Source organism: Canis lupus, chromosome 1 (assembly GCF_011100685.1).
Source record: "Canis lupus familiaris isolate Mischka breed German Shepherd chromosome 1, alternate assembly UU_Cfam_GSD_1.0, whole genome shotgun sequence".
NCBI classification, from domain to species: domain Eukaryota; kingdom Metazoa; phylum Chordata; class Mammalia; order Carnivora; family Canidae; genus Canis; species Canis lupus.
The window spans coordinates 63,478,693-63,503,531 of NC_049222.1; the positions used below are offsets into that span (position 1 = coordinate 63,478,693).

The 24,839-nt window shown below is 42.6% G+C and overlaps 1 protein-coding gene across 3 annotated transcripts in view; it reads left to right on the forward strand.

Moving 5' to 3' along the window:
• Positions 1–6,133: 6,133 nt before the first annotated feature.
• Positions 6,134–24,839, forward strand: part of NKAIN2 (sodium/potassium transporting ATPase interacting 2) — a 950,393-nt gene continuing 931,687 nt past the window's right edge. For all 3 annotated transcript variants that reach the window (XM_038526700.1, XM_038526701.1, XM_038526702.1), the window contains exon 1: positions 6,134–6,334. In XM_038526700.1, the coding sequence (XP_038382628.1) occupies positions 6,281–6,334 (54 nt within the window). In that variant the 5' untranslated portion in view covers positions 6,134–6,280. The remainder of the gene's footprint in view (positions 6,335–24,839) is intronic.

Below are 24,839 nucleotides of genomic sequence, written 5' to 3' on the forward strand. Positions count from 1 at the left end.
TTTTCTAATCTCGACAAATGTTTTTATTTCTATGCCTTTCTATGAGATAATTCACTAAAATAATGTTACAATTGGGAGTACGTTTGTAAAATAATTATATTAAGCTTTAAAATATAATAAATATGGTTGAAATGTTAAAAATAATTAAGTTAACGCATGCAACTGATCACCTGCACATAGGTACTGAGTATGGTATCCCAGCTTATTTGTGTTATTTTACTTCATATTATAAGTTTAATTTACATAAATTACAAATTAAAATAATTTAATTTAGAAGTATATAACCCAAATTATATATAATATAAAAATAATGACTGGTTAGGCATTGATCATAACTATAGCTCCCATCCTTATGATGGCATAGTCTGTCATTTACCAATATCTGTTCAGTGTTTTCCCTAACGGCCAGCATTTTGGTTGAATAGATAAATGGACTTTCATTGCTAAGGTTCCATAGAATAGAATCTGTCATTGGATAATACTATTAGAAATGGAATTGAACTTGTGAAGGAAATCATCACAGAAAGGCAAGAGATAATGTGATATATTTATGGGTCATAGTCCATCTCAGCACATTTACTAGGTATTTAAGAAATGATCGTTATATAAAAAATGTAGGGCAGCCCGGGTGTCTCAGTGGTTTAGCACCATCTTCACCCCAGGGCCTGATCCTGGAGACCCGGGATCGAGTCCTGTGTCAGGCTCCCTGCATGGAGCCTGCTTCTCACTCTGCCTGTGTCTCTGCCCCTCTTTCTCTCTCTATGTCTTTCATGAATAAATAAATATAATCTTTAAAAAAATGTAAATTACAATGGAAGATGGAAAAGTTTTTTTTTTAAAAGAATGATAATATCCATTACTGATAATGGCAAAGGGGAAATGACAAGTGCATGTCTTATAGGTTTATGTTGATAGAACCCCTGAAAGGAAATTTGGTATTATTTATCAAAAGCATCATATTGTTGCTCATTCTTTGACTCAAATATAACTCCTAGAAATTTATCCAAAGGAAGTAATCCTAACATAAGAAAAACATGCCTACAAATTGAAATACCAGAAAATAATATTGAAGCAGTGGAAGTAAACTGGATTTTTTTTTATTGCTGTTATAACATGTTACTCCAAATTTGGTGGCTTAAAATAGCACATATTAAATATCTCGCAGTTCAGCAGATGAGAGGTCTGACAAGAGTAGGCTGGGGCATGAATGCATTGCTCCTGGAGGCTGTAGGAGACATGCCATTTCCTCACCCTTCCTTGTTTCTAGGGGACACTTTGATTCCTTGACTTTTGCCCCCCTCTCCCTCCGCCCATTTATAAATTCAGCAATAGTGGGTTGAACTTCTCACCTTGCATCTCCCTGACCTTCTTCATCCACTTTCTCCATTATCCTGCCTCTCACCACTTCACTAGCCGGCAAAGGTTCTCTTCTTAAGGGCTCAAGCAATTAGACTGGGCCCACCTGGATAATCCAGGCTACTCTCCCCATCTCAAAGTTCTTAATTTGGGTTCAGTGTCTTTTTACCATGTGAAGTAACACATGCACAGGTTCTAGGGATTATGGTGTGGACATATTTGAGGGGCCATTATTTTGCCCACCACAACAATTCTAGGTCTAAGAAATGGATAAGAATAAAAAAATTGGGATACTTGCTTACGTTAGAATTTTATACCATGATTAAAGCTCCATTGTATGCAGAATAAAGATAAATATCCTTAAAAAATGTTAAGTAGGCACCAGGCCCTGTTTTGAAAGCTTTTCCTATATTGACATTTACAACAATCCTCCCAACAACCCTATAATGTATGTGCATGATTACTCCCCCTAACTCCTTAACCCCTTATAGGAAAGGATTCCCAGGCACAGAAGACTAAGCGATTTGCCTACGGTTCACCGTTGGGAAAAGGCAGCAGTGTTCGGAATATGAAATTAAATGGGCTGTAGAATTCATAAGCTTAATAATTAATGAGTTGGACATATGTTGTTGATCTATTAAGTGAAAAGAAAAAGCAGATTAAAATATATTATGGATGATATAATCCCATTTTTACAAAAAACTGGTTTGTGCAAAAGTGACAGGTTATCTCTGGGTAGAAGGACTACGGGTGATTATTATCTTTTTCTATTCACCTTCTTTAAAAATATTTATTTTTGATTGAGAGAGAGAGAGAGAGCAAGCAAGCAGGGAGAGGGGCAAAGAGGAAGAGGGAATGAGAAAATCTCAAGCAAACTGCTCTGAGCCCAGAGCCCAAGGCAGGACTCAATCCCCCTACTCTGAGATCCAGACCTGAGCCAAAACCAAGAGTTCGACACTTAATTGACAGAGCCACCCAGGCACCCCTGATTCTTTTCTTTATAAAATTTATTTCGAAAATACTATTTTTTCCCTTTTTATAAATATTTTATTCATTTATTCATGAGAGACACCCAGAGAGAGAGGCAGAGGGAGAAGCAGGCTCCATGCAGGGAGCCCGATGTGGGACTCCACCCCGGGGTCTCCAGGACCACACCCTGGGCCGAAGGCAGGTGCTAAACCGCTGAGCCATCCAGGGATCCCCCCTATTTTTTCCCAAACAAGAACAAAAATATGTCACGTTTTGCATATCACGTTTGTATATCATAGTCAATGAATCAGTTTTGTTGGTTTGTGATTGTAAAGTTAACTGCTGCCATCCTGTTTTTTAAACTATAATGAACAGAGTAAAAGTCAGATAAAACTGCTCAGTGGTGTGACAGGGCCAGACTTAAGTTCCTGCTCTTGTCAAATGATTGGATGTTGAGCAGACAGCAACTTTGTGGCTGTGTACCTACTGAATTCCATGAATGGTTCTGAGAGATAAATGAGATAATGGGGGGGGGGGATAACCTTGAAAATACTTTAAAGGAAGATGTCAAGGTCAGTCAGATGGTGCTGTGTGATGTGTAACACATTCTCCCCGCAGAAACAAGACGCTTAATAATAGTTCTATCACCAGACTAGTCAAGGAAGACTAGTCAAGGAAAGCCTTCTATAGCTGACCAGTGTATGACTATTTCTAAATGAAAGTGCAATGGACGTTCCAGCTTGAGAAATCTCTCTCCTTCATGCGCTTCAATGGGACAATTGGGATTCTCTCTCTAGTCTTTTCCCCTAAGGCTCCAAGGATAATAGGAAATGCAACAGAAAGCACATAGCCACTGTGGGGAATGGAACTGTAGCCCGATCTAGGTACCTTTTCATAAGTCAGGCTTCACCTGTACTGTATCTAAAGGATGCAAGGTGAACTTAAAGATAGCAAAATCTGATCTCAATAAAGCTGGGAAAAGAGATAAAATATGTGTGCTCATTCTCCAAAGTATTTTTAAGGCATCATTTCTGTATGGAATTCCAAAAGCATGATGAAGAAGTACAGCAAAATATCAACACCGTATAGCACAGTGGTTAGAAGAGTGAATTTTGATGTCCCACAGACATCATGGGCTTCTTGTGAGTGAGGAATGAGACGATGCGAGTGTAGCATAAAGTAGTAGGTGCACACAATAAATGTTCGACACTATAAATGTAACTGGTTCACTCCTCTGAGGATAATGTGCCTATGATGCCAGATTAGGAATAAAAGCCCTCGCAAATTTGCCTTATGTTGGGCTTCTCAAGATGCAGCCCTGACACAAGGATCTGAGTGATTTAGTTTGGAGGTGATCCCAGGAAGTACTGGGAAAGAAGAGAAATGAGGCAGGGAGGGGAGGAAGCTAATTCTGGGTGCACGACTGAACTAATAGGGTGAACCACGGGCATTGTGGGCTCCATCCTTGTGGGGAAGCTGATGACGCAGACTACAGCATGTCTCAGGATTTCCCATCTCTGGGTTGAGAAGTTGGGGTACCGATCCACCGACTCCCAGCCATTATTGGACAAGAATCGTTCTCACAGCTGTTCACTCCGGAGTCAAGCACCTCCAATGGTGGCTAGAAGGAGCCTGTAGACAGATACAGTCCCAGGTGCTTGAAGAAAGAAGGCGGGCACGCACTGAAAGGCAAGTGCTCAGGGACTACGGGCAAGGGCGCCGAGAGTCAGCTTCTCACTAACTCATGGGTTTCTTGTGAATAATGAATGGGGGGATGCAAGTGTAGCAAGCAGTGAAGTAGCAGGGGCGCACAATAAATGTCCAACACTGTACTTGTATCTGCTTTCCTTTAACCTGTCCATAGTCTAAACACCACTCAGGCTGTTGGTGGTTGCAGAACCACCTGCGTGGTCGCGGGACCCACCTGCATTGTTGCCAGTATGAACTTAGAAAGGCAATACAGAGCTTTTCCCCCTAAATGGCAGGAGCTTCTTCAATACTGAACATCAACTCGACAGCTTTTGGTTGGGCAGTGCAAAATGCCTGCATCCCCAGCAGCTACTCAGGCAGCTGAACGTGCGTGTAAAGACAAAAACAGTGACAACCTAAAGAACCATCTGCACTACACACCCCTGGCTTAGTTTTACCAAGGAGTGTGGGGCAGCTACTACCTACCAGGTCTGGCAGTGAGTAGGAACATAGATCGGGTTCTCTTAATTCCATTAAACCTTGGAAGACACTTTTCTGAGAAAAGCCCATTTACAAGAAGAGGGTGATTCAAAGCGGGCGTTTCCATTACGCTAATAAAGTATCTGCATTTCAGCAATTTGGCAAATCGAGTCCCCTTTTTTTGGCTTTCGACGACTGACGAGTCCTTTCTGAAAATTCAGGGCCGGGTTTCGATGCCCTCTTCAGTTTCTTTGTATTCAGTCGTTCCGATAGGTCCTGACATTTATCTAAAGGAAGACTCATTTGGGATCCCTCCTTTGTGGTTCCCAGGCTGGAGAGCGCTACCCTACACAGAGGCCGGTTCATCAGAAGGCCAGATCCCGTTAGCTGTGGGAAGCTCGGCCCGGCGCGGTTTCATCCTTCACCCCAAGGGGAGTGGGGAGTGCGGGGCCGGCCCGCTCGCTCGGTGGCCTTTGCTCCTTTCTTCTCAGTCTCAGCTCCTCGTTGCAGCCGCTCGGCTCCCCGGCGCAGGTGCACCTGGCAAGGCCAGTGGGTAGCCGCGCCGCCAGCCGGCTGCCGGGGGCTCCGAGGCAAAGTGCACCCCGCAGTCCCGCCTGCACCCCGAGACCCCGGGACCCCGGGACCCGGGACCCGGGGTGCGGGCGCCACCTGGACGGAGCGCTTCGCCCTTCAGGCTTCCGCCCGCAGGTGGCAGCAGCGGGCTCCGGAGCGGGGCTCGGCGCGCGGCTCAGGCGGGCCCCGGGAGCGCCTGCACGACTCCCTCCCGGCGGGCGCGGGCCGCGGAGGCCGAGGGCCGGGGTCGGCTCCGGAGGCTCTGATTTCTGGCGCGGAAACAGTGGGAAGCAGCCGCGCGGCCGCCCGCGGGGGGTCCCCGAGTCCCCGGCAGCATCCCCGTGCCCGCCCGGGTCACCCCCCGGGGCTCCCCGAGCGGCCGGGACGGCGCGGCTGCACCCCCGCCCCCTCCCCCTCCCTCCCGCAGCGGCGCGTCTCTAACCCCCGTCTCCATCCCGTCTCCGCGGACCCCCGGCTGCGCACACTTCGCGGGCGCCTCGGGCTCGGCGGCGGGAGCGGGACCGGCGCCCCCCGCGCCCCCCGCGCCCCTCCGCGTCCCCCTGCGCCCTCGGCGGCAGCCCGGCCAGAAGTTTCGGTGTCGGGAGCGGCTCCGCGGGCGCGGGGAGGGGCGCGCGGCGGCCCCGGCGTCTCGCAGCGGGAGGGAGCGCGGAGCCCGGGCGCCGAGCGGCGGCGGGAGGGGCGGGAGGGGGAGGGGCGGGGAGGGGAGGGGGAGGGGGAGGGGCGGGGGCGCGCGCTCCTGCCGCCCCCGGAGCCGCCGCCGAGCGCGCGGGGCGAGCGGGCGCGGGGAGCGGCGGGGGCGCCCCTGGGCGGCCAGATGCCCGTGGGCGCGGCGGCGCTCCGAGGCTGCGGCTGCTGCCCCTGCGGGCCCGGGCGCGGCGCGGCGCGTGCGGCGAGCGGGCGGACGGAGGTGCGGCGGGCGCGGCTGGAGCCGGAGCCGGAGCCGGAGCTGGAGCTGGAGCTGCCGCCGCCGCCGCCGCCGCCGCGCCTGCAGGTCCTAATGCCTGTCCCCCCCCAGGACGCGGGCAGCAGCGGCAGCAGCAGCGGCAGCGGCGGCGGCGGCGGCGGCGGCGGCCCGGAGCCCCCGAGCCCCCGGCAGGTGCGCCTGCCCTTCCCCGCGATCTGATTGGATACAGTGGGGGCTCGACGGTGGCCGCCGTGGGACAGTGCGGCGGCGGCAGGGGTCTCGGAAACCATGGGTTATTGCAGCGGCAGGTGCACGCTCATCTTCATCTGTGGCATGCAACTGGTAAGTGACACTCGGGTCCTCCCCTCGGGCGGCGCGCCTCCGGGCCCCGGGAGCCCTGCACGGGAGGCTCCGCCGCCGGCCGCGCTGGGAGGGGAAATACAGGAGGGCAGGTGACACAGGTAGCGGCCGGCCGTGCTGCACCGGACCGCGGGGACGGGCGCGGGGTGCGGGACCCCCCCCCCCCCCCCCCCGTTTCCGCTCCTCCCAACGCAGTTTGGCAGGTGCGGGTTAAACTTGTCTGGGATCTCCCGAGCTCGGTCTCTCGTGCCTGCGCGGTGTGCATTCCTGCTCCTGTAACCGCGTGCCTGCCGCAGACGGTCTACTGCACAGGTGTTGGAAGAGACACGGAATAATTTTTGACTTTCCTCCCGCCGGCTAACCCCCCGGCGGTACCTTTTCCTCCGTTGCCATGTGTGATGTTTCAAGGAAGATAATTCCCTTATCCAACTAACGCCCTCGCAAGACCACTGCGCAGGGCAGGTGGTGTCTCCACAGCAGCCCGACCCAGCGGCCACGCTGAGTTGTAAAAGTGTGTAGATTGAAGGGAAATAACTCGGACGGACTCGGTAACGCCACTGCCGTGAACCGAACCGGTGGCCTTTAAATCACAAATACACTGAACTAAAGGAAAGCATTGTATCTTCCTCCACGATGTATGTAACCGCTCCTGAAACAGATAACGTTGTCTCTGATCCTATAGGATGGAGAACCCTATGTACTTTTTGAGGAATGCTGTGTGTTTGCAAAGAGGCAAGGAGCCGGTAATGGAACACGTCAGGTCTCTGAATTTAAATGCTCTAAGGGCAATAGGAGAGGCGGGGGGCGGGGGGGGGTAGTTCAGAGGTGAGGCATGTACCACTCCAAGTGGTTAATTTGAGGTTAGGGAGTGCTTGCTCCCTCCTGCTGGCAAATAGCGTTCCTTGGAGAGTATGAATTAATCTGCAAAGCCACCCCCGTTTCCAACAATTGTTTCATAAAGGCTGAAAGGACCCCCAGACCGAAGGGGATTGCCGAGACCCCCACCAGGAAAGTGTTCAGAAGAGCAAGGATTTGCTGTTGAGACTGGTAGAAGAATTCCTTAGGGGGTCCTCATTGTTCATCAGTTGTCTTGATCCCCAAGACTGTTTGTTGTTGTTGTTGTTGCTTACTATTTAGCTGAAGCCCGTGCTTTTTGGTTGCATATTGTCTTGGGGTGTTTTTCTTCCCCAGGAAAGTTATCTCAAGATGCCTAGGTGGATCTGTGAATTACTTAGGCTTTCCCACCTTGGCACTTGGTTGTAAGAAAAAGAAGGTGGAACTGTAAATACCGTTTTAAGAATGTAATATTTTTGCAGTGAGTGTAAAGCAGTTTCTTTTTTGCTACACGCTTAAGTTGCGCAATAAAGGACTTTGACTGCTAAGGAGAAAGCTAACCCGAACAATGGGAGAGTTTACTTTGTTAAACCAGTGGTTAGGCCAAGTAAGCCCAATTGTATAAGTGTTTTTTTTTTTTTTTAACATTCCTATGTTCATATATGATTCAGAAAAGAACACATTTGCTGATTCACTGTGTAAAAGCATAAAACTGTGAGAATGAGTGGGTGGGTAAGTATTCTCATGCTATTTTCAGTTTGAAAATTTTAAAATGTGATTTAACTTTAAGTCATTTAGCGCAGTAGGGCTTTATGGTGGCGGTTGTGTAGGCATTAGATCTATGTGGCATTTTGTGTGATGAACACAAACTTCTCAAGAACTTAGCAATTTTGGAGAAACCTAAGTATACAAATAAGCTAAATATACAAAGTGGCACGATAAGGCTCAAGATTTCTCTGTGTGTGTTTTGTTCATGTGTGTGCACATATGGGACGGTGTGTATCGGAGAAGTGCTCCATCTCTTATGGAACAGAAATTCTGAATCAAAGTGAAGTTCCCTAACAAAACAGAGGCAGTTGTGATACAGGAATGTTCAGCCTAAGCAAGTCTCCATTCGAATCTTAAGGATGTTCTATAACAATCATGTGATTTTTTTCCCCATTCCGACTTTATGTGCCACCAGGCTAATATAATTAGCAGCCATGCTAATGCAGATGCAGAACAAAAAACAAAGGACGAGGAACATTCATTGCTTGCTTTGATAAGGCTAAAAGATCATGTTTAAAGGACCTCAGAGATCTGGAATTGTTACGTCTTAGAAGTAGAGTATTTAATTTTAATAAAATAATTCCTTTGCAAACTAATAATTGCAGAGCACTGCACACAGACACATAAAATAGGGGGATGAATATGTTTTCCTTTGCTCTTGATAGATCTTTAGAAACTTTTTGTATCTATCAGCTATTATGAGTAGAAGTGGTTTTTATATGTAGGGGTGTTTCCAGAGTAACTTATGGCTCAGGTACCGTTGATGGACACAGAGGTTCACCCACTTTTGTTTGTTTACTTCTGGAGTGTTCAGTGTGTGTTTTTGTGACGTTTGGGCATGTTGTACTGATAAATCTTAGATCTATTAAAATGAATGTAAGCCAAAGGTAGGCTAGGACAGCAACTTTGTAAAATTCCTTTATTAAGTAACTTGAAGTTTCTGGAAACATTTATTTCCAATTCCAGAAGTAGAATGTCTCTGTGTTAATTAGACTTAAAGGAATAGTTATGTTTAGGCCAGCTTGCAGCTGACCTTTGTGGAGGATGAGGTAGCTGTTGGTACACTGGCGATGAGAGAACCTCATTCATCAGGTTATTATCAGAGCAGACGCAGTGTGTGATCTTTTAACAGGTGAGGGACAGAGACAAACGCTCCAGAAAAATTTACCTGTCAGGATTCGACATCTTTGCCTTTAATTATATTAAATGTGCGTTTAATTTAACATTTGGCAGATTACAAGTGTGGATAAACATACATTCTTTTAAAAGTCAGTTTATGAGACAGGAATTCAGAATTTCATACCAAAGAGACCCAATACAAAACTTCCATCTTATGAAAAAGTATCTGCTGCTGTATATCATAAATTAAAATCTTTGAGATGTATGGTTATTCCGACTTCAGATTTTAGGATGATTGCTATGAAAAAGGGGTGTGATCTCTGGGAACAGATTTGTTATATGTGCACGATCCAAAGTTTAAGCTCTTAATCTCAAGAAGGTAATTTTCTTTTTATCATTGCTGTCCCTAATGCTCAGAACCTGAAGATTTCAGATAGTAACAAAACTCATCACTGCATGTGCAGTGTTGGATATAGTGGCACAGGACAAGACCAATCTAGCTTCTTATTTACAACTCAGCAGCTTGAGATGACGTCTGTGTTGTTTTACTTTATTATTTTTGCTTTTTGTTCTTCAGTGTTTGGTTGACTCAGTACTTTATTTGAATATTGCAAAAATCACTCAGATAATCCTCAGTGAAAATCACTTAGATATACTGTGGAAAAAACATAACTTATTTTGGTTTGAAAAGAAGGCTTTGTTTTCAAGTAAGAAAATTAAACATGCCCCCCCTCCCCTTTTTGTGTGCATCATATTCTTCTATGGAACATAGTGTATGTGCCATAAACTATTGAAAGTAGAGATTTATGTCCAGAGTAACGCTTGAAGGTGCCATTCTTACCATGTGCTTTCTGAAATATTGCTAACTTGGAGCAGGAGCAACTAAGGATTGTGTTAGTTCCCACGAAAAAGCACATTTGAAACTTACTCAAGAATGACCAGTTACCTTCTACTGCACAGGTAGTTACTAAGCATCTTCAGAGGGACACATTTTTTAGAAAAGAAAGCCATGAGTGTGTTGATGGACTAAATAAAAGCAATCTTGTTATAATTATGGAGTATTTCAGTGATGTCTGTGATGTTTGTACAGTGTTCATAGTTACATGAAGTATCATCATTTTTTTTTTTTTTTTTTTTTTTTTTGTAATTAAAGCATGATGTGGACTTGAAAACTGCCCGTGGAATCTTACGATTTTCCTTTTGACATGTTTGAAAGTCCTGCAGAAGTTTAGAACTCTACCTGCCACAAAACCTCCATACCGGGACAATTTAAAATTTTAGTTTCCTATGCCACTGATAGTAAAATCTTGTGATCATGACCCAGTCTAACTCATGGAGAAGACTAACAATTTTCACGTGGTATTTCAGAGGCTTATGGTGCAAAAGTATGCTGGGTGTGCTAAGTTGTAAAATAACTTTCTTCTTTTCAAATGTTTTTTCCTTTTGCATCCCAGCATTGTCTTGTGGGTATGTGTGCACATTTTTTTAGACCTGTCTTTTCATTGTAAATTCAGTACTGCTCTGCTCTAAACGTTTACCAGGAAAGATACAGAAACTCCTTCCCCTGTCCAGCTCTGTTTCTTGGTTCACGAGCCAAGTGGCAAAGCTCTTTTTTTTTTTTTCTTTTTTCCATATACCCAAAGTTTCAAAGAACCAATCTGTGCAGAGCTTTTCCCCTGCTTTCTCCAGTAGAGGCTTGGATGGGCAGCATGCCGTGTGCAGAATGCCAGACTCCTCTCTGGCATGGGCCCCATTAGTGGGCAGTGGCCCAGAAATGTGAATAGGCATTGCCACTTCCTTTTCCCTGTGATCCTGCTTTATTTTGGGGTCAAATTCTCTCCTTGCCCAATCAAGAATTTTAGAATGGCAGCCAGGGACTCCCTTGAAATCAGTCTTTATTTCTGGTTCTGGTGCTTTTTTTGTGCATTCCGGCTTGAGAAAAATAAAATCTGAGACAGAGGCACATTTTAACCCTCCTAGATTTATACTGGAAATAAAAATATTAGAATTATGGCATCAGTTGCATTCAGTATTTGTATACATACAACTAATGGCCAAAATTTCAAAGGATATACTTCAGTTATGTTATTTGGTGGAATCTCAAGCAGCTCAGTGTAATTTTTCCAAAAAGTAGTTTTGAAACGAGTATCACTAATAATGGATAATTTTCTGTTTCCAGGATTTACCACACTCAACTGTCAGGAATCAAACGTATGCATGAGAAATATTTCTATTTCCTTTCTATTCCATTTTTTCACCGATTACATGAACTCCTCCAATTTTAGCCGTCATTTCCCCCCAGAGAAACTTGATTATTGTTTATTTTCAAATAATAAAATACATGGTCTATCAAGATACAATACATCTAAGGTTCCTTTTTCTCCTCTAAGAAGGATAGAAACAAATCTTGTGTTAACACTTAGATAATTTCTACATATGGAATGAAAACAAAAGTGTATGAAACTTTTATTCCTACCAACTCCAAGAAAATGAAGGATATTTAAACACTGGAAAGAAATAAGATAAAATTATGTTTTTTTTTTTTTTTTTTTTTGCCTTTCTACATGTTAAGGTGGAAAATGAAATTTATAAACTGGGTTTCTTTTCTTTTTACCATTTGAGGTCCATTTGAGGTATATTTAAATTTGCAAGTTCTTACTATTTAAAGGAATTACTTGCTTCATCTTCCTGAATGCAGTGCTTTTCTTTTTAGGCTTAAACTCTAAAACAGGCCCTGGGTCTAATGAATAAAAATATTTCTAACAGTAAGTCTGATGGAATCTATAGACTTTCTTTCTTTCTTTCTTTTTTTTTTTCAACCCAGAATGGAAATAAGGTGACTTCTGATAATTTTTACCTTTTGAATTAATCACGGATCACATGCTAACTTTGAGCCTTGTAGAAACTTTACTTGAAAAGTTACAATAAACTGACTCTGGTGTGTACTTGGAAACAAATTTTGTGCTTTTATAATTTATTGTGCTTTAGACGTCTAGCTTTGTAAAATACTTATAATGATGAGAGCTGTCAGTATTTACTGGAAGCTTGTTCTGGGCTAAATGCTAATCATGTTTTTTTCACCGATTCCAATAATCCTACGAGATGGGTGATAGATACTAATATCCTCACTTTACAGGGGAGAAAGTGGAGACTCTGAAAGTTTAAGCAACTTTCTGAAGTCCTTCTCTCAGTGAGTGACAGAGCTTGCCCTCACCCCCCCTGCCCCACTCTAAGCCAGACTGAGCTTCACTGAATCCCTTCCATGTGTCATAAAACAGTGTTGTAGCTCATGTTTCTTTGACTCACAAAGGCAAAATCTCCCTTCTGATTCCTAGTGGGCCCAGAAATCAACACAAGACTAAGCAGGCTCGGGGTGTGGGGGGGTGTTGGTGCCAGGCTTCTGTCCAACTTGGCCGGCCTGGGGGGGACCCAGGGGTGCCACAGCGGGGGGCTGCTGGTGGGTGAGGTGTGCGCTACAAGCAGACACTGTTCCCTGCACAGTCAGCTTGCCTCGCTGTTCCCACTGGATTTCAAGTGTGCATTAATATTGCAAAACACACTTGCAGTTATCCCTTGGAGAGGTGATTCCTCATAATGACGTTGTGTTTCTGTCATTGCTGAAGGGTGGGGAAGAGTGTCACAGCTACTATCTGTGTCCGGCCACTTATTGAGAAATCAGCACATGGGATGGGCTTGCACGCTTTGATATGTATGTTTTAGAAAGATTCTATGGGAAGACAGAATGTATTTGTTTTTCTCAAATTCCCATTTTTTTAAAACCAATTTCTGATGAATTGCTTATGCAGCGTGATGTTATTATTTGCCTCTTGTTTTTTTTTTTTTTAAACACGTCCCAGTCCTAAATCCATCAGGATGAGTTATTAGTAAGAATATTAGTTAAAATTATTGTCGTTGGGGATGACTTCGAGTAATAGGTTGTTTGAAATGTGCATTGAATATTCTAGAGCACTTCTGGGTCTTGATGGTGCATCAGAATCACTTGCAGGGTGCTCCCCACACAAATCAACGGACCCCAGGGCTTCTGATTCAGTAGGTCTCAGCGAGGTCCTGGACCTGGAATTTGCTCTTCCAGTGAGTTCCCCAGGGGGACACGGATGCTGCTGGTTAGGGACCACACTTTGAGAACCACTGGCCCAAAGAATATGTCTTCACTTAGGGTGTTACCCGAATACGTGAACCTTGTTTTTGAAAATTTTCAACCTAAGTAGAAAATTAGATCATTCTTCCTTTGGCCTTTTATTTATGTGAACACAAACTCCTTCAGGACCAACTGTGTCTATTTAGGACTTTAGCTTAGTCTTATTCAGAAGTTTAAATAAGGGGAATGGAAGGTCTTTCTCCAGCACTTGAGTCTTTGCAGCGAATAGAGACGCAGGCCGTGTGCAAGTGATTCTGTGCTTCTAGTGGGTTCGCTCCCTGCCTGTCATGCTGGAGCCGAATTGGTTCCTTCAGCTGTCTCTCTTTGCTAGCCTAGCCCCTCACTATGAATTTCTGGAATAGCTTCTCACTGCCAAGCGCAACCGTGGGGGACAGAGGGAGAGGTGGGGCTATGCTGGGAAAGCACTCAACTAAGCCAGAGGGCAGATTTTTCTACACCCCGTCTGCCCAACTAAGTGACTGATTGTCATTTCATCACTTACAAAAGAGAGGCAAATAATTCCTCATCCGTTTCCCCTACAAGATGCTTAGGAGCATCTGGGGAGAAAATGGGCTCAAAGTTTATGTATTGAAGAGCTTCCCAGATGTGAAAGGAGCTTCCCAGACTTGTGATATCTAGACAACCTTTCAGACTTGTGATATCTAGACAACCTTTGTAAGTATGAATAGTTTAATCTTCCAGAACTGCTTATCCAGTCACAGGAGGGGGGGGGGGGTATGGGCTGTTTGTATATCACTTGGACAATGACTTTAGTTGTTGTAACAACTAATTTCTTGTAGTAACAGTTTTTTTTCTTCACCCACCTGTCATTTTGGGGGACTGTGTACATAGGATGATACCCCTGGGTGCAGGTAGGTGAAATAGGTCAAGCGTTATGCTTCGGAGTCTAATACACCTACTTGAAGTGTTCATTAAGGATTGCATTTTACAAATCGGTCAGTACAGTCCTTCTTTGGACTGGTATTTCTTTTAATTTTTCATTATTTTTTATTTTTTTATAAATTTATTTTTTGTTGGGGTTCAATTTGCCAACATATAGAATAACACCCAGTGCTCATCCCATCAAGTGCCCCCCTCAGTGCCCGTCACCCAGTCACCCCCACCCCCTGCCCACCTCCCCTTCCACCACCCCTAGTTCGTTTCTGGACTGGTATTTCTAAAACTGTGTTCCATGGGCACATGTTCTGCAAAATGCTCTGTAGTACAGGAGCTCTGAGGTTAAATAAGTTGTGGGATGCTACAGGCTTTTCAGCCTCTCTCCTGCCCCCGAAGGGTCACAATACATTCTAGTGGCCCCTAGAAGTCCTACACCAGAGAAACTGCTGCTTAATTCCATTTAACTTCACAAATACTTATAAAGTGCTTGCAGCCAACCAAAGACCTCTTTTCCTGAGAGCCCCTATTAATCTTCCATGGAACCAGCATTCTCAGTAACACTTTTTAACGAATTATTACTCTTGGCTAATAGTGCCGTCCAAAGTTAATAATATTAAATTATTATCTAAACAATATTGAAGGGCCGAAAATTCAATATGGACACTCTTAAGCTACTAAAGAAGTATTTAGCAAATAGCGATACATAAAGATGTCTAAGAATATCAAATATTACCATCACGTAATTAAAATCAATGAAGGGGACCTCGTTTTCACACACTTGGCCAGTTTTTCATGTATTTCCTTGAGTTTCGTGAAATGATGTCTCAGCCACTAAAATCACACCCCTTAACCTTGAAATTCAGTCAGGTCTCATTATTGGTGTTACGAAGAAGGAGGGATGTTGCAATAGGCTTCCGAAGATATTTGGAAATTTAGAACACCTGGGGGAGGGCATCTGCGGTGAATTTTTTTTGAAGTCATGGGTGAGGAGCAGGGCCTGTATCTTATATCTGAAACCAAGCCAGCCTTTCCAGCATCGGCCCCTAAATGTCTGTCTTTGCAGGGCTGGTGGTAAGGAGTTTTTGTACTGACTTTTGTTTCCTAATCAGTGCACACACTCTAAAACAGTAACACATTTAAAAGCCCTAACAATGTTGTGTTCTTTGGAAACAAATGGGTCTTAGATGGGAATGGAGGAATCAGATCTCTTCTGCTAACAGAAGTCTTTGTACGCATGTGTATGATGCTAACTGCACAACAGAATAAGGAGGTGTTTCAAATGTTTTAACTGACAGCCATGAGTCAGATGATAGATGGGTCAGTGTTATGTCTACAATGTTCAGTGGTCGGGGATTCATATGAGACTCCTCTATGTGGGCTTCTAGGCCTGGGGGTATACAAGGCAGATCTCCTAGACTATTATTATTATTATTATTATTATTATTATTATTATTATTATTTTTGTAAAGGACAGTCTCTGATGTCACTAGGAAAAAAACGTGGGGAAGACTTTTACAGGCCCCATGGAGACCATTACAGCCTGCATGCTTCCGTGGTCATGGGCCCCTGGCAAAGGGCTCTGTTGACTTGCCTTGGCATTGAGTACTTCCTTTGTTATGGCACCTGCAGGTGGTGGGAGGCAGCTTGCTCCTGGGGGTCATGATTCATCCTGTGGATGCGCAGATCCTGACCTTACTCTCTCAATCTGTAAATTTAGGGAATAGCTGACCTATATGAGTTGGTGAATCCAGGCGCTGCCCATTTGTTCCATTTGATTTCTCTGAGCTGCAGAGGTGAGATCAGGATCTGGGGATGAGTTTAACGCCAGTTATTGGGGGCAGTGAGCGAGCTACATATTTGAAGACTTTAGAAGCATCTGTGGGTTTGATAATGCGTAAGTGGTATGTAAAGAGCTCTGGGTCTTCCCCCCACCCCCTTCCACCTTTTTAAATAAAGCTTTGCTTGGCGTTAAATACAGTTAAATAAGCCAGTTCCGACTGGCTGGCTCAGTCGGAACAGCACAGGACTCTTGATCTCAGGGTGTGAGTTCGAGTCCTGCGTTGGGTGTAGAGATTACTTAAGTAAATAAGAGGATTTTAAAAAATAAAGCTTGCTCAAACTTGGTGATTCTCTACAATATTGGAGCTGTGTCTAGGGTTATGTATTTCTTACCCTTATCAATAAAGGATTAATGAAGTTTAATTTTTGCCCATCTTTCATAAAATGTAGCTCCATTTTATTCAGTCAGAGGATGTTAGCTAAATTATGGCTCTTCAATAGCATTTATGAACCTGAGTTTTGCTTTTCTTTTGGATTGGTATTGAAAGTTTTCTTCTTTCTTCTAAAGGGTGGGGCTGGGGAAGTAGAGAGATGTAGGGGAGAGGTGGCTGGATCCTGAATGTCTAGCAGTTAAAAGGCAACTAATACTTCTCTACTTAAAATGATATATGCATTTTTAAAGCCTGTGAAGATGACTGCGAATTCACTAATGAGTTTTCTCAGGAACATATTTCTGGTTTTATCTATAATGTTCTTGGGAAATTCCACAGGCTCTTATAGGGGACACTGCTCTCCCGTTTTACCATTTTATAGACTGTTGGAGTAGATTTGTTGCTGTTCAAAAAAAGCTGTCCTAGAAACCAGGCAAGTGGCATAAGTTCGATTTACATTTAGTAAATGTAAATCTTCTAATAACAGTGTTTAGTGACCTTTAATTATATGCCTCTCTTACTTTAATTCTTAAGGGAAACCTGTTGGTTTTCACTTTCTTTTCACAGGAATGAGATAGTGATGATTGCTACGTGATTGCACTTACTTTGACTCCAGGGTTATATTAAGTACCACAGCAGCCTGAAATGTTAGCTTTTCCTATAAGTAGGGAGAAATAAAACCCAATGTATTTTTTTTTTTTTGAGATTTGTATACCAGTAAGGCAGACTTTACATGCAAAATAGTTCTGTTGAATATAGGCTTATTTTAAAATTTAATCTTTCATAATGTGAATAAAAATGTCACATATTGAACTTTAATAGTAATACATGGATGAGGAGTATTAGCAAAATTGTTGAGTCAGAGGCAGTGATCCCAGTTTACAGGAGGGGACATTACCTTTTTGGCTGAAAAGTTAATTCTGTGACATAAAAATATCTTTCTTTTACAAAAATACATCTCCCTGAAAGTCTTTCTGATATAGTTTGAATGCAGCAGTAGTTGGACCCATGATTGTCAGATTGTCCGAGGTGGAGAACCACCTATGCCTGGGGCCCTGCCCTTGGGTCTTGGGAGAAGAAGACCCAGTGCAACTCCAGGAATCAACCTAGAGTTGATTACTAGCCTGCACTGCTGTGTTCCAGTTATTGTTTCAAAATAAATGAATGAACAGTGGGAGGAAATGAAGTAACTACTAAATCAGCTTCATCAAGAAGGATTTATGAAATGTCCACCCATGAATAGCATACTGACATGTGCTGAGTAACTTAAGTGTATGTTTCTGTCCTTTTGGCAGTTAGGGTATGGTCTAGCTGAAAGGAATGTCAAGCTGTGTTTCTGTCATGGGTTGATCTAATATTTAGTGTTTGTAATAATTGAAGATCAGTTTAGGTTGCAACATGATCCTTATTTATTTATTTACGAAGCCATAGTACTTGCTTAATGTGGTAGCACTTAAAAATGCTCTGCTGTTCTCTGTCATAAACCGAAGATCACATTTCAAGCTACTATAAATAAGATCAGTGTTGGTGAAAAGTAAATGTTGATGTAAACTGGGCCATCTTTGAAAACTGTGAATTCATATCTTTCAAATTTGTATTATCTAGCTTTACTTACCGTGATTGATAGAACATTATTTAAAGGCTCTCTTAGGTCAGAATGTAAATAATGAAGTGAATCCTGTCTTTATAGTTCACATCTCCAGAGCAGTACTTTTTACTTTTTGACTTTTTTTTTTTTTAAATGCCTGATGGGCTCTTTTGAGAATCTGCTAAAAGTTACGAACTTTCTCATCAGAAAAATACCCATATAATTTGTGGGGGTTCACAAATGTCTCAACCCGATACATGAAATTGGGGTGAAACCTGCTGATAAATTTTTCCGTTTCTTTTTTTTTTCGTCTAACATTTCATCAAGATATTCTATTTATTGACAAATTTAATTCAGTTACTTTGAATTTGCAAGACATTTTAAGAGATTCTATAAATATATTTGACACGCATTATTTAAAATATATTGTAAAGATAATATAGGCTCTTTGTGAGTGCCTTTGTGTGAGTGTTATGGAAGGTAAAAGATGCAGAGTTGAGTTGGATAGTGTAAGCAAACTAGGCCTTTATCTAAGAGGTTAAGTGATATGCTTGGATACCTACAGAATGATATGGAATAATAAGAACTGTAAGAAAAGTAAGAGTGAAGTAATAAGGAGACTTGGGGGAGGTAATCACTTACGTCTTCCTAGGCTCATCATCCTGGTATATGATAGGTCGACTTCTACAACTAAAAACTGGAGAAAGGAGAATCCCAGAAGGAAGAAATGGTAGTCAGGGGGTGCCTGACTGGCTCAGTTGTTTGGGCATGCAACTCTTGATCTCAGGGTCAGGAGTTCCAGCCTGCATTGGCCCCACACAGAGCTCACTAAAAAAAAAAAAAAAATAATAATAATAATAATAAATAAATAAATGAAGAACAAAGGTGAGAATGAAAGAGTGTGTGTGTGGGACAATGAAGAGTCAAGTTTACTGGCAAGTAGGAAGAGTTGGGGGGTGAAACAGAGAATGAAATGGGTAGGGCTGCAGTTTGCGGATGGACTAGAGCACCTTTGGAGGGAGTTTAAACTTTATAGGATATGCATTTCTACAGATGTCAATTTTCCAGGTGAATGACACCATTCCTCATAGTAGAATAAGAAGCAACATGACATGAGGGTGAAAGCCTGAGGTTTGGAGCAAGCTCTGTGGGGAATGTAAGGGAAAGCAGTGATAAATGAATTAAATAAGTGCTAAATTTCATCAGAGGCCTTATTTGACAGTGGGTTGCATGCATTTGTAAGGGAGCCTATTACTTTTCCATCATTCCCCAACTTTCTAAGAGCTGGAATGGAAAAGCAGAAAGTGGAAGTTTCCTTGGTCTTTCAACAAAACTGAGGCTTTGGTTGTCTTGAAATAAAGTGTAGGACTGGTGGCCATGAATAGGGTGCCAGAATGAAAGGGGCAATTAGGTAACTAGAGCACCATTGCGGATGTTCGAGGATAGGAGGCGAGTTCAGCAGAAGGGGGATGACAGGAAAGGTGGTTGTGTTAGTTAGTGGTATGGTGAGACAATACACAGAGGGGTTTAGGTCTTGGAGAGGAGTGCTGCCTGGGGCATGCGGAGCCCCTTGATTGGCCACCAAATTGGTGGAGGGTCTAGTTGCTGAGAAAGATGAGAGGCCACGAGGCCCCAGCTGTGAGAAGAACCATCACTGTACATTTTGGCTTTATTAAAGATGGTCAACAGTTAGGGACGAAGAGGAACACAGTCAGGAAAGAACAAGAGCGTTGCAGGGATTGGAGGTAATTGTGAGAATTTGGGGAGAGTATGGTTTGATCTGGCAATTGGAGCTGGAAAAGAAGGATGGTGAGTGGGTGTCAGGAGGAAGAATTAGGAAGAATGGAAACGTTTAAAGAGTATGTGAGTGGAAAGATGAAGGAAGGGAACAGTAGGTCTCAGGTAAGGTACTGTCTCAGCTTCAGCAGTATTGTCATTTGGGACTGGATACTTCTTTGTCATGTGGGGCTGTCCTGTGCATCGCATGATGTTTAGCAGCATCCCTGGTCTCTACACATTGGATGCCAGTAGCATACTCCAGGTTGTGGACAACCAAAAATGTCTTTAGACGGTGCCAAATTACAAAATAGCCCTCTTGCTGAGATCCACTGAGCTAGAGCAAAGCCCTAGAAAGCGCACTTAATAATAACAGCAGGTTTTCTTCATACTGATGGAATTTGGAATTGTCCAGAGAACAGTGGAAATATGGGTGAAGGGAAGAGAAGCTTTAAGCTTGGCCATTGTATACCTGTGAGGGTCATGCCCTGTGCACCGTGGCCATGGGTCACAGTCACTGGGGGCTCTATTAAAAGTCAACACCAGCACTCCTTTCCCCAGCCCCTTGACCCTCAGGGAAGCAAGCCTATTCATCTAGACATTTTGGAAACTTTCTAGATGATTTTTCTTGTTTCTAAGCAGGTATCACATGAGAGCAGGCCAGTGGGTGAGCAGCTTTGGAGGCGTGCAGAGAAGTGAGAGGAGAGATAAAGGAGATTGGGAGGTAGGTTGAGATGTGTGTTAGGGACTGGGAGATATACAGTAGGAATCGGGAGCTAGGTTGAGATATACACTGAGTTAGCATTTGTGGGAATAGCTGGTGAGGCAGTGTCGATTGTAGATTCATTTGAAAGCTGCTTTTTATGGTCAATTATGTGCTCAGCCAAGCCTTTGCCTTCTTGGCTGTCTTGCTCCTTTCAGCTTGTACCAGGTGGATGTTATCTAAGAGCCAGTGAATGTCATCTTTTCTTTGGTGCCTGAAAGGACTGTCCATGAATATTTGACACTTTGCATTTGTCCTCTCCCAACTCTGATAGCCTGCTAAAATATGCACGTAGTATATAGTTCTTCACGAAATGTCTTAGTTAAGAAAGATTTCAGGTACAGAATATGTATTAATGAAGAGATAGACATGTAATCATTTATATGAAGAGCGAGACATGAAGTTTTGGGTCAGATTGTAAGTTTTTAATTTAATAAAAGATTTTGGGTAAGAGTTACTATGACTGTAAATAAAAAGTAAACCTTTTTTAAGGCTCTAAAGAATTTGGAAACGTTCCCTCACTCTTATGGAAATGCACAGACACACCCACATAAATTATAGCCCGTGCCATTCAGGAACTTAAATTAAAAAAAAAAAATACTTAAGCTATTAATATTCCTTAGGTGATTCCCCCAAACCCAAGAATATTCAACAGCATTTTAATATTTGATATCCTGATTCACTAGAAGGCCCAGTTATTGCTAAAAAAGTATGGGAAGACAGCAGAGATTAATCTTTTAAATTATCCTATCTTAGACTATATAATTCCTCTTGGCCCACGTTGATTTCTTTTGGTACCTCAGTCTTTTGGTGGACTCTGATTTGCATGCCTGGGGGTAGGAGAGTAAATTACATGACTTCTTGAAGGTCCTTTTAGCTTGAAGATTTTGTGATTAAATCTTGCATTTAGAAAATTGGCTTTTTCTGGGAGATCCAGACTATAAGGTACTTTTCCATCTTCATATTTGTAGAGAGCTAAATTAATATGTCACCTCATGCAGTTTTTCTTTAATACGGTACAGGACAAGATAGCAGTAATAGAGGCAAGAATAAAACCAACACGAACACCTTAATAAACTTAGAACCAAGATGCATATGATGCTTTCTCAATTGCTCTTATGTACAAGCTTCTAAAGATGTAACTGGGTCCTCTGAAGGTTTAGGTGTGTGGCATGTGTGTGTGTGTGTGTGTGTGTGTAATGAGTGCAGTGGGTACATGGTGGGAGCAAAGGGGAGAATAAAAATGATACTGTTCAGAGGAATTGACTTAGGTGTGGTGGATGTATGTATGGAAGAAGAGGGAAGTGGGTTTTCTTAGAATACACTCTGCTCTTCTTAGCACATTGTTCTTCCGGATGTGCTAGGTTTTCAGCAGGTCTTGTTAACTGGATGTCCTCAGGGCATGGAGTGAAAAGCAGGAACCTTCATGAAGCTCAATGCAGAGACAGAGAATGGAGAAGACTACTGTATTCGGATGGAACCAGTGCAAGTATAGGTAGGCGGATTGCAATTATCCCCACTGGAATTCAGCCAGGACACACATTAGTGCATGCTACTTCCTGTCTAGCCTAATTAAAGGATTGTTGAGAACTAACAAAGTTGGCTGATTTGCAAAAGTCAGCGCTTGCTAAAATTTGTAAGCTATAAGTGCTTAACAGTATGACCTGATTTTTATGCCAGGGTCATCTTATTAATTAAAGTTTTCCAATCATCTAATTAGAAAATACAGTCTGAGCTGAGTCTGGAGGATTCCCAGTCTTACTTGCTAATTTAAAGAAAAGTGGAAACGAAGAAGAACAGCACTCAATTAAAGCAATGCAATGGAAAGCTGTGTTCTGGACATGCCTTCAGAGATGCTCCATACCAGCGGGGTAATTATTTAGGATGTACTTCCAGTAGAGACATTAAAGGGACACCAGTGAGTTAGCTTTAAAATGGAGAAATCTGTGCCAGCCCCCAGATTAACTCTTGGACTAGAATATGAGTGCACAATGGAAAGCTGGAAGGCATGACCAACACTACTGATTGAAACGAAACAGTTTGCTCTTTGACGTTATGCTTTATTTTTTTAAGCTCAAATAGTACTTTGTCCGAAGAGCAGAAAGAGAAAGAATAGTCTAATAGGATTTTAGATGATTACCTGACACTTAAATATATCTTCTTTTGGGAAAAAAAAGTAGATAAAGGATTCTATGTATTTTCTAAATGTAAGATTCTCTAACTGGGGTGTCACATTTAAGTTCTGAATAGTCTGGAGTTAATTTCTCATTACTGTTTTTATATGCCTAGTATGCTGAGAGCAGTGCTGTATCCCCCGCCCCCCCCAAACAACAACAACAACAAAACCAAAAAGCAAAAACCTTCAAAACATTTTATTAAATATCTATTATGGGTCACCCACTGGACTAAGCAGAAAGTCTTAAAAGAAGCACAAAAAAGATGTGGCCAACACAAAAGACACATGGGTCTGTGGATATCTAGCAATTGAGTAATTAATCATAGGTAGCTGAAATCAACTCAGTATTTCTCTGCAGATACTAGTAAATGAAGTTTTGTACAAAGAATTTTTTTATAAGAGCTTATTTCTACACAGTGAAATAAAAGGGATAGAAAGGAACTTTTAATTTCTGTTGAAATTTTAAGAATAAGCTGTCTGTATTCTGAGTTGTCTTGATCAGACACACGTTTGTAGAGCATTTCTCATTTATGTGACAACAGCTAAATAAGCACCATGGCACATAGATGTTCCCTCCATCTTCCCATGTTGACCATCTACATGCTTCGCAGCTGAATAAATCACGCCAGCATTCAGGTGGCTGTGCCAAACCAGAATCTCTCCATGACAGCCATTGAGTAGAGCATGAGTGTGAATCACCTCTCTTGACCAAAGGTAGATTTATTTATGCATCTTATAGCTGAATTGGATTTTTAAAAAAATTAAAAAAAAATTTGGTACTTGCTTTGAAATTAAGGGATATTGTTACTACCCCTTTGCTATGTGTCAGTATCCCCTCAACAATTTTTGTGTTGTCTTAAGCCTATAGGGTGATGTTACCTACATCATTTTTAAAAGTTAGAATATTATACCCATTCATCTGTAAGAGACTTAAATAATACATGTCAAATTAAAATTTCACCTTTAGGCTTCACTCAAGATGCACTTAGAATGAATATATCATAAGCCATAGAGGGAAAAACATTCTAGCTGTTTCACAATGGTTTGGCCTCAAAAAGAAAGCAGCCAAAGAAAAAAATGTAGCTGATGGTTTACACACCAACAACAGTGCTCAGGAATTTTTTGGGCCATTGCTTCTGTTTTTAATGAGCAATAATACATGCCAGCCAATCACGTATCACTGGATCATTATATATATTAACACTTCCAAAGCAAATAAGGCACACTGACCTGAAAGGGTGGGAGTGAAGCATTTCTGTAGACAATACTGTTATCATAGGTAGATGTCACCAGTTTTTCTTTTCATTGAGAAATTGAAACAACACTTTAATGAAACATGGCTCCTTCATATTGTCCCTCCCTTTTTTAGATCAGGCATCGTATTTTTAGCTGGGAAGATGAGAGCAGCTGGTTCAGGCCAGGTGCTGATAGTACTAATGTTGATGTAAGATGCTGCTCAGATGGATGGTGCAAAGGGAAATCATTGTCCCTTGATTTGATCATGCTGGCTCTAAAATTTATTTTTTGATCTGGCATTTGACTTTGCATTATACTCAGAGAGCTGGAAATCACAAAGCTGTGCAGCTGCAGAGTATATATAGATAGAGACCCTGTACCATTACCTCACACACCCAGCACTATTAGCAGTCTGTGTGAGTGAAAATTCCGTTGGGGAACAAAAGCCCGTTATTTTTCTCCATACTGTAAGAGAGGCTTATAGCTTGGGCCTACTGTGGGTGTGTGGAAGGCCACAGACACCACAGACAGAGGCAGAGCTGGGGCCAGGGGTGGGGTTGTGTGAGGATTAGGGACCCATCAAGTTAAAAAACAATATTGTTTTCTTACGAGGTCTGTTTTACCCTTGCATATATGCATGCACGTGTGTGTATATATATGTGTATATCTATATATGTGTGTGTGTGTGTGTGTGTATGGATAAACTGATTTTAGAATCTGATTAAGATTCTAAATATTTTTCATAAAGCTGGTAAGAGTAAAAGGGCCGAATACTAGAGAAAACAGAACTCAGTTATTATGCGGAGTTAATTGAATTTGAATACTTTTCCTTTTCTGCCTTTCTTATGTCGATGATCTTTTTTTTTAAGAGTGAAAAATACATGATTGAAATAAAATACTCAAAATAAATGGACTCAGAACCTTGTATGGAATTAAAAAAAATATTGCTTGGGAAGTATTA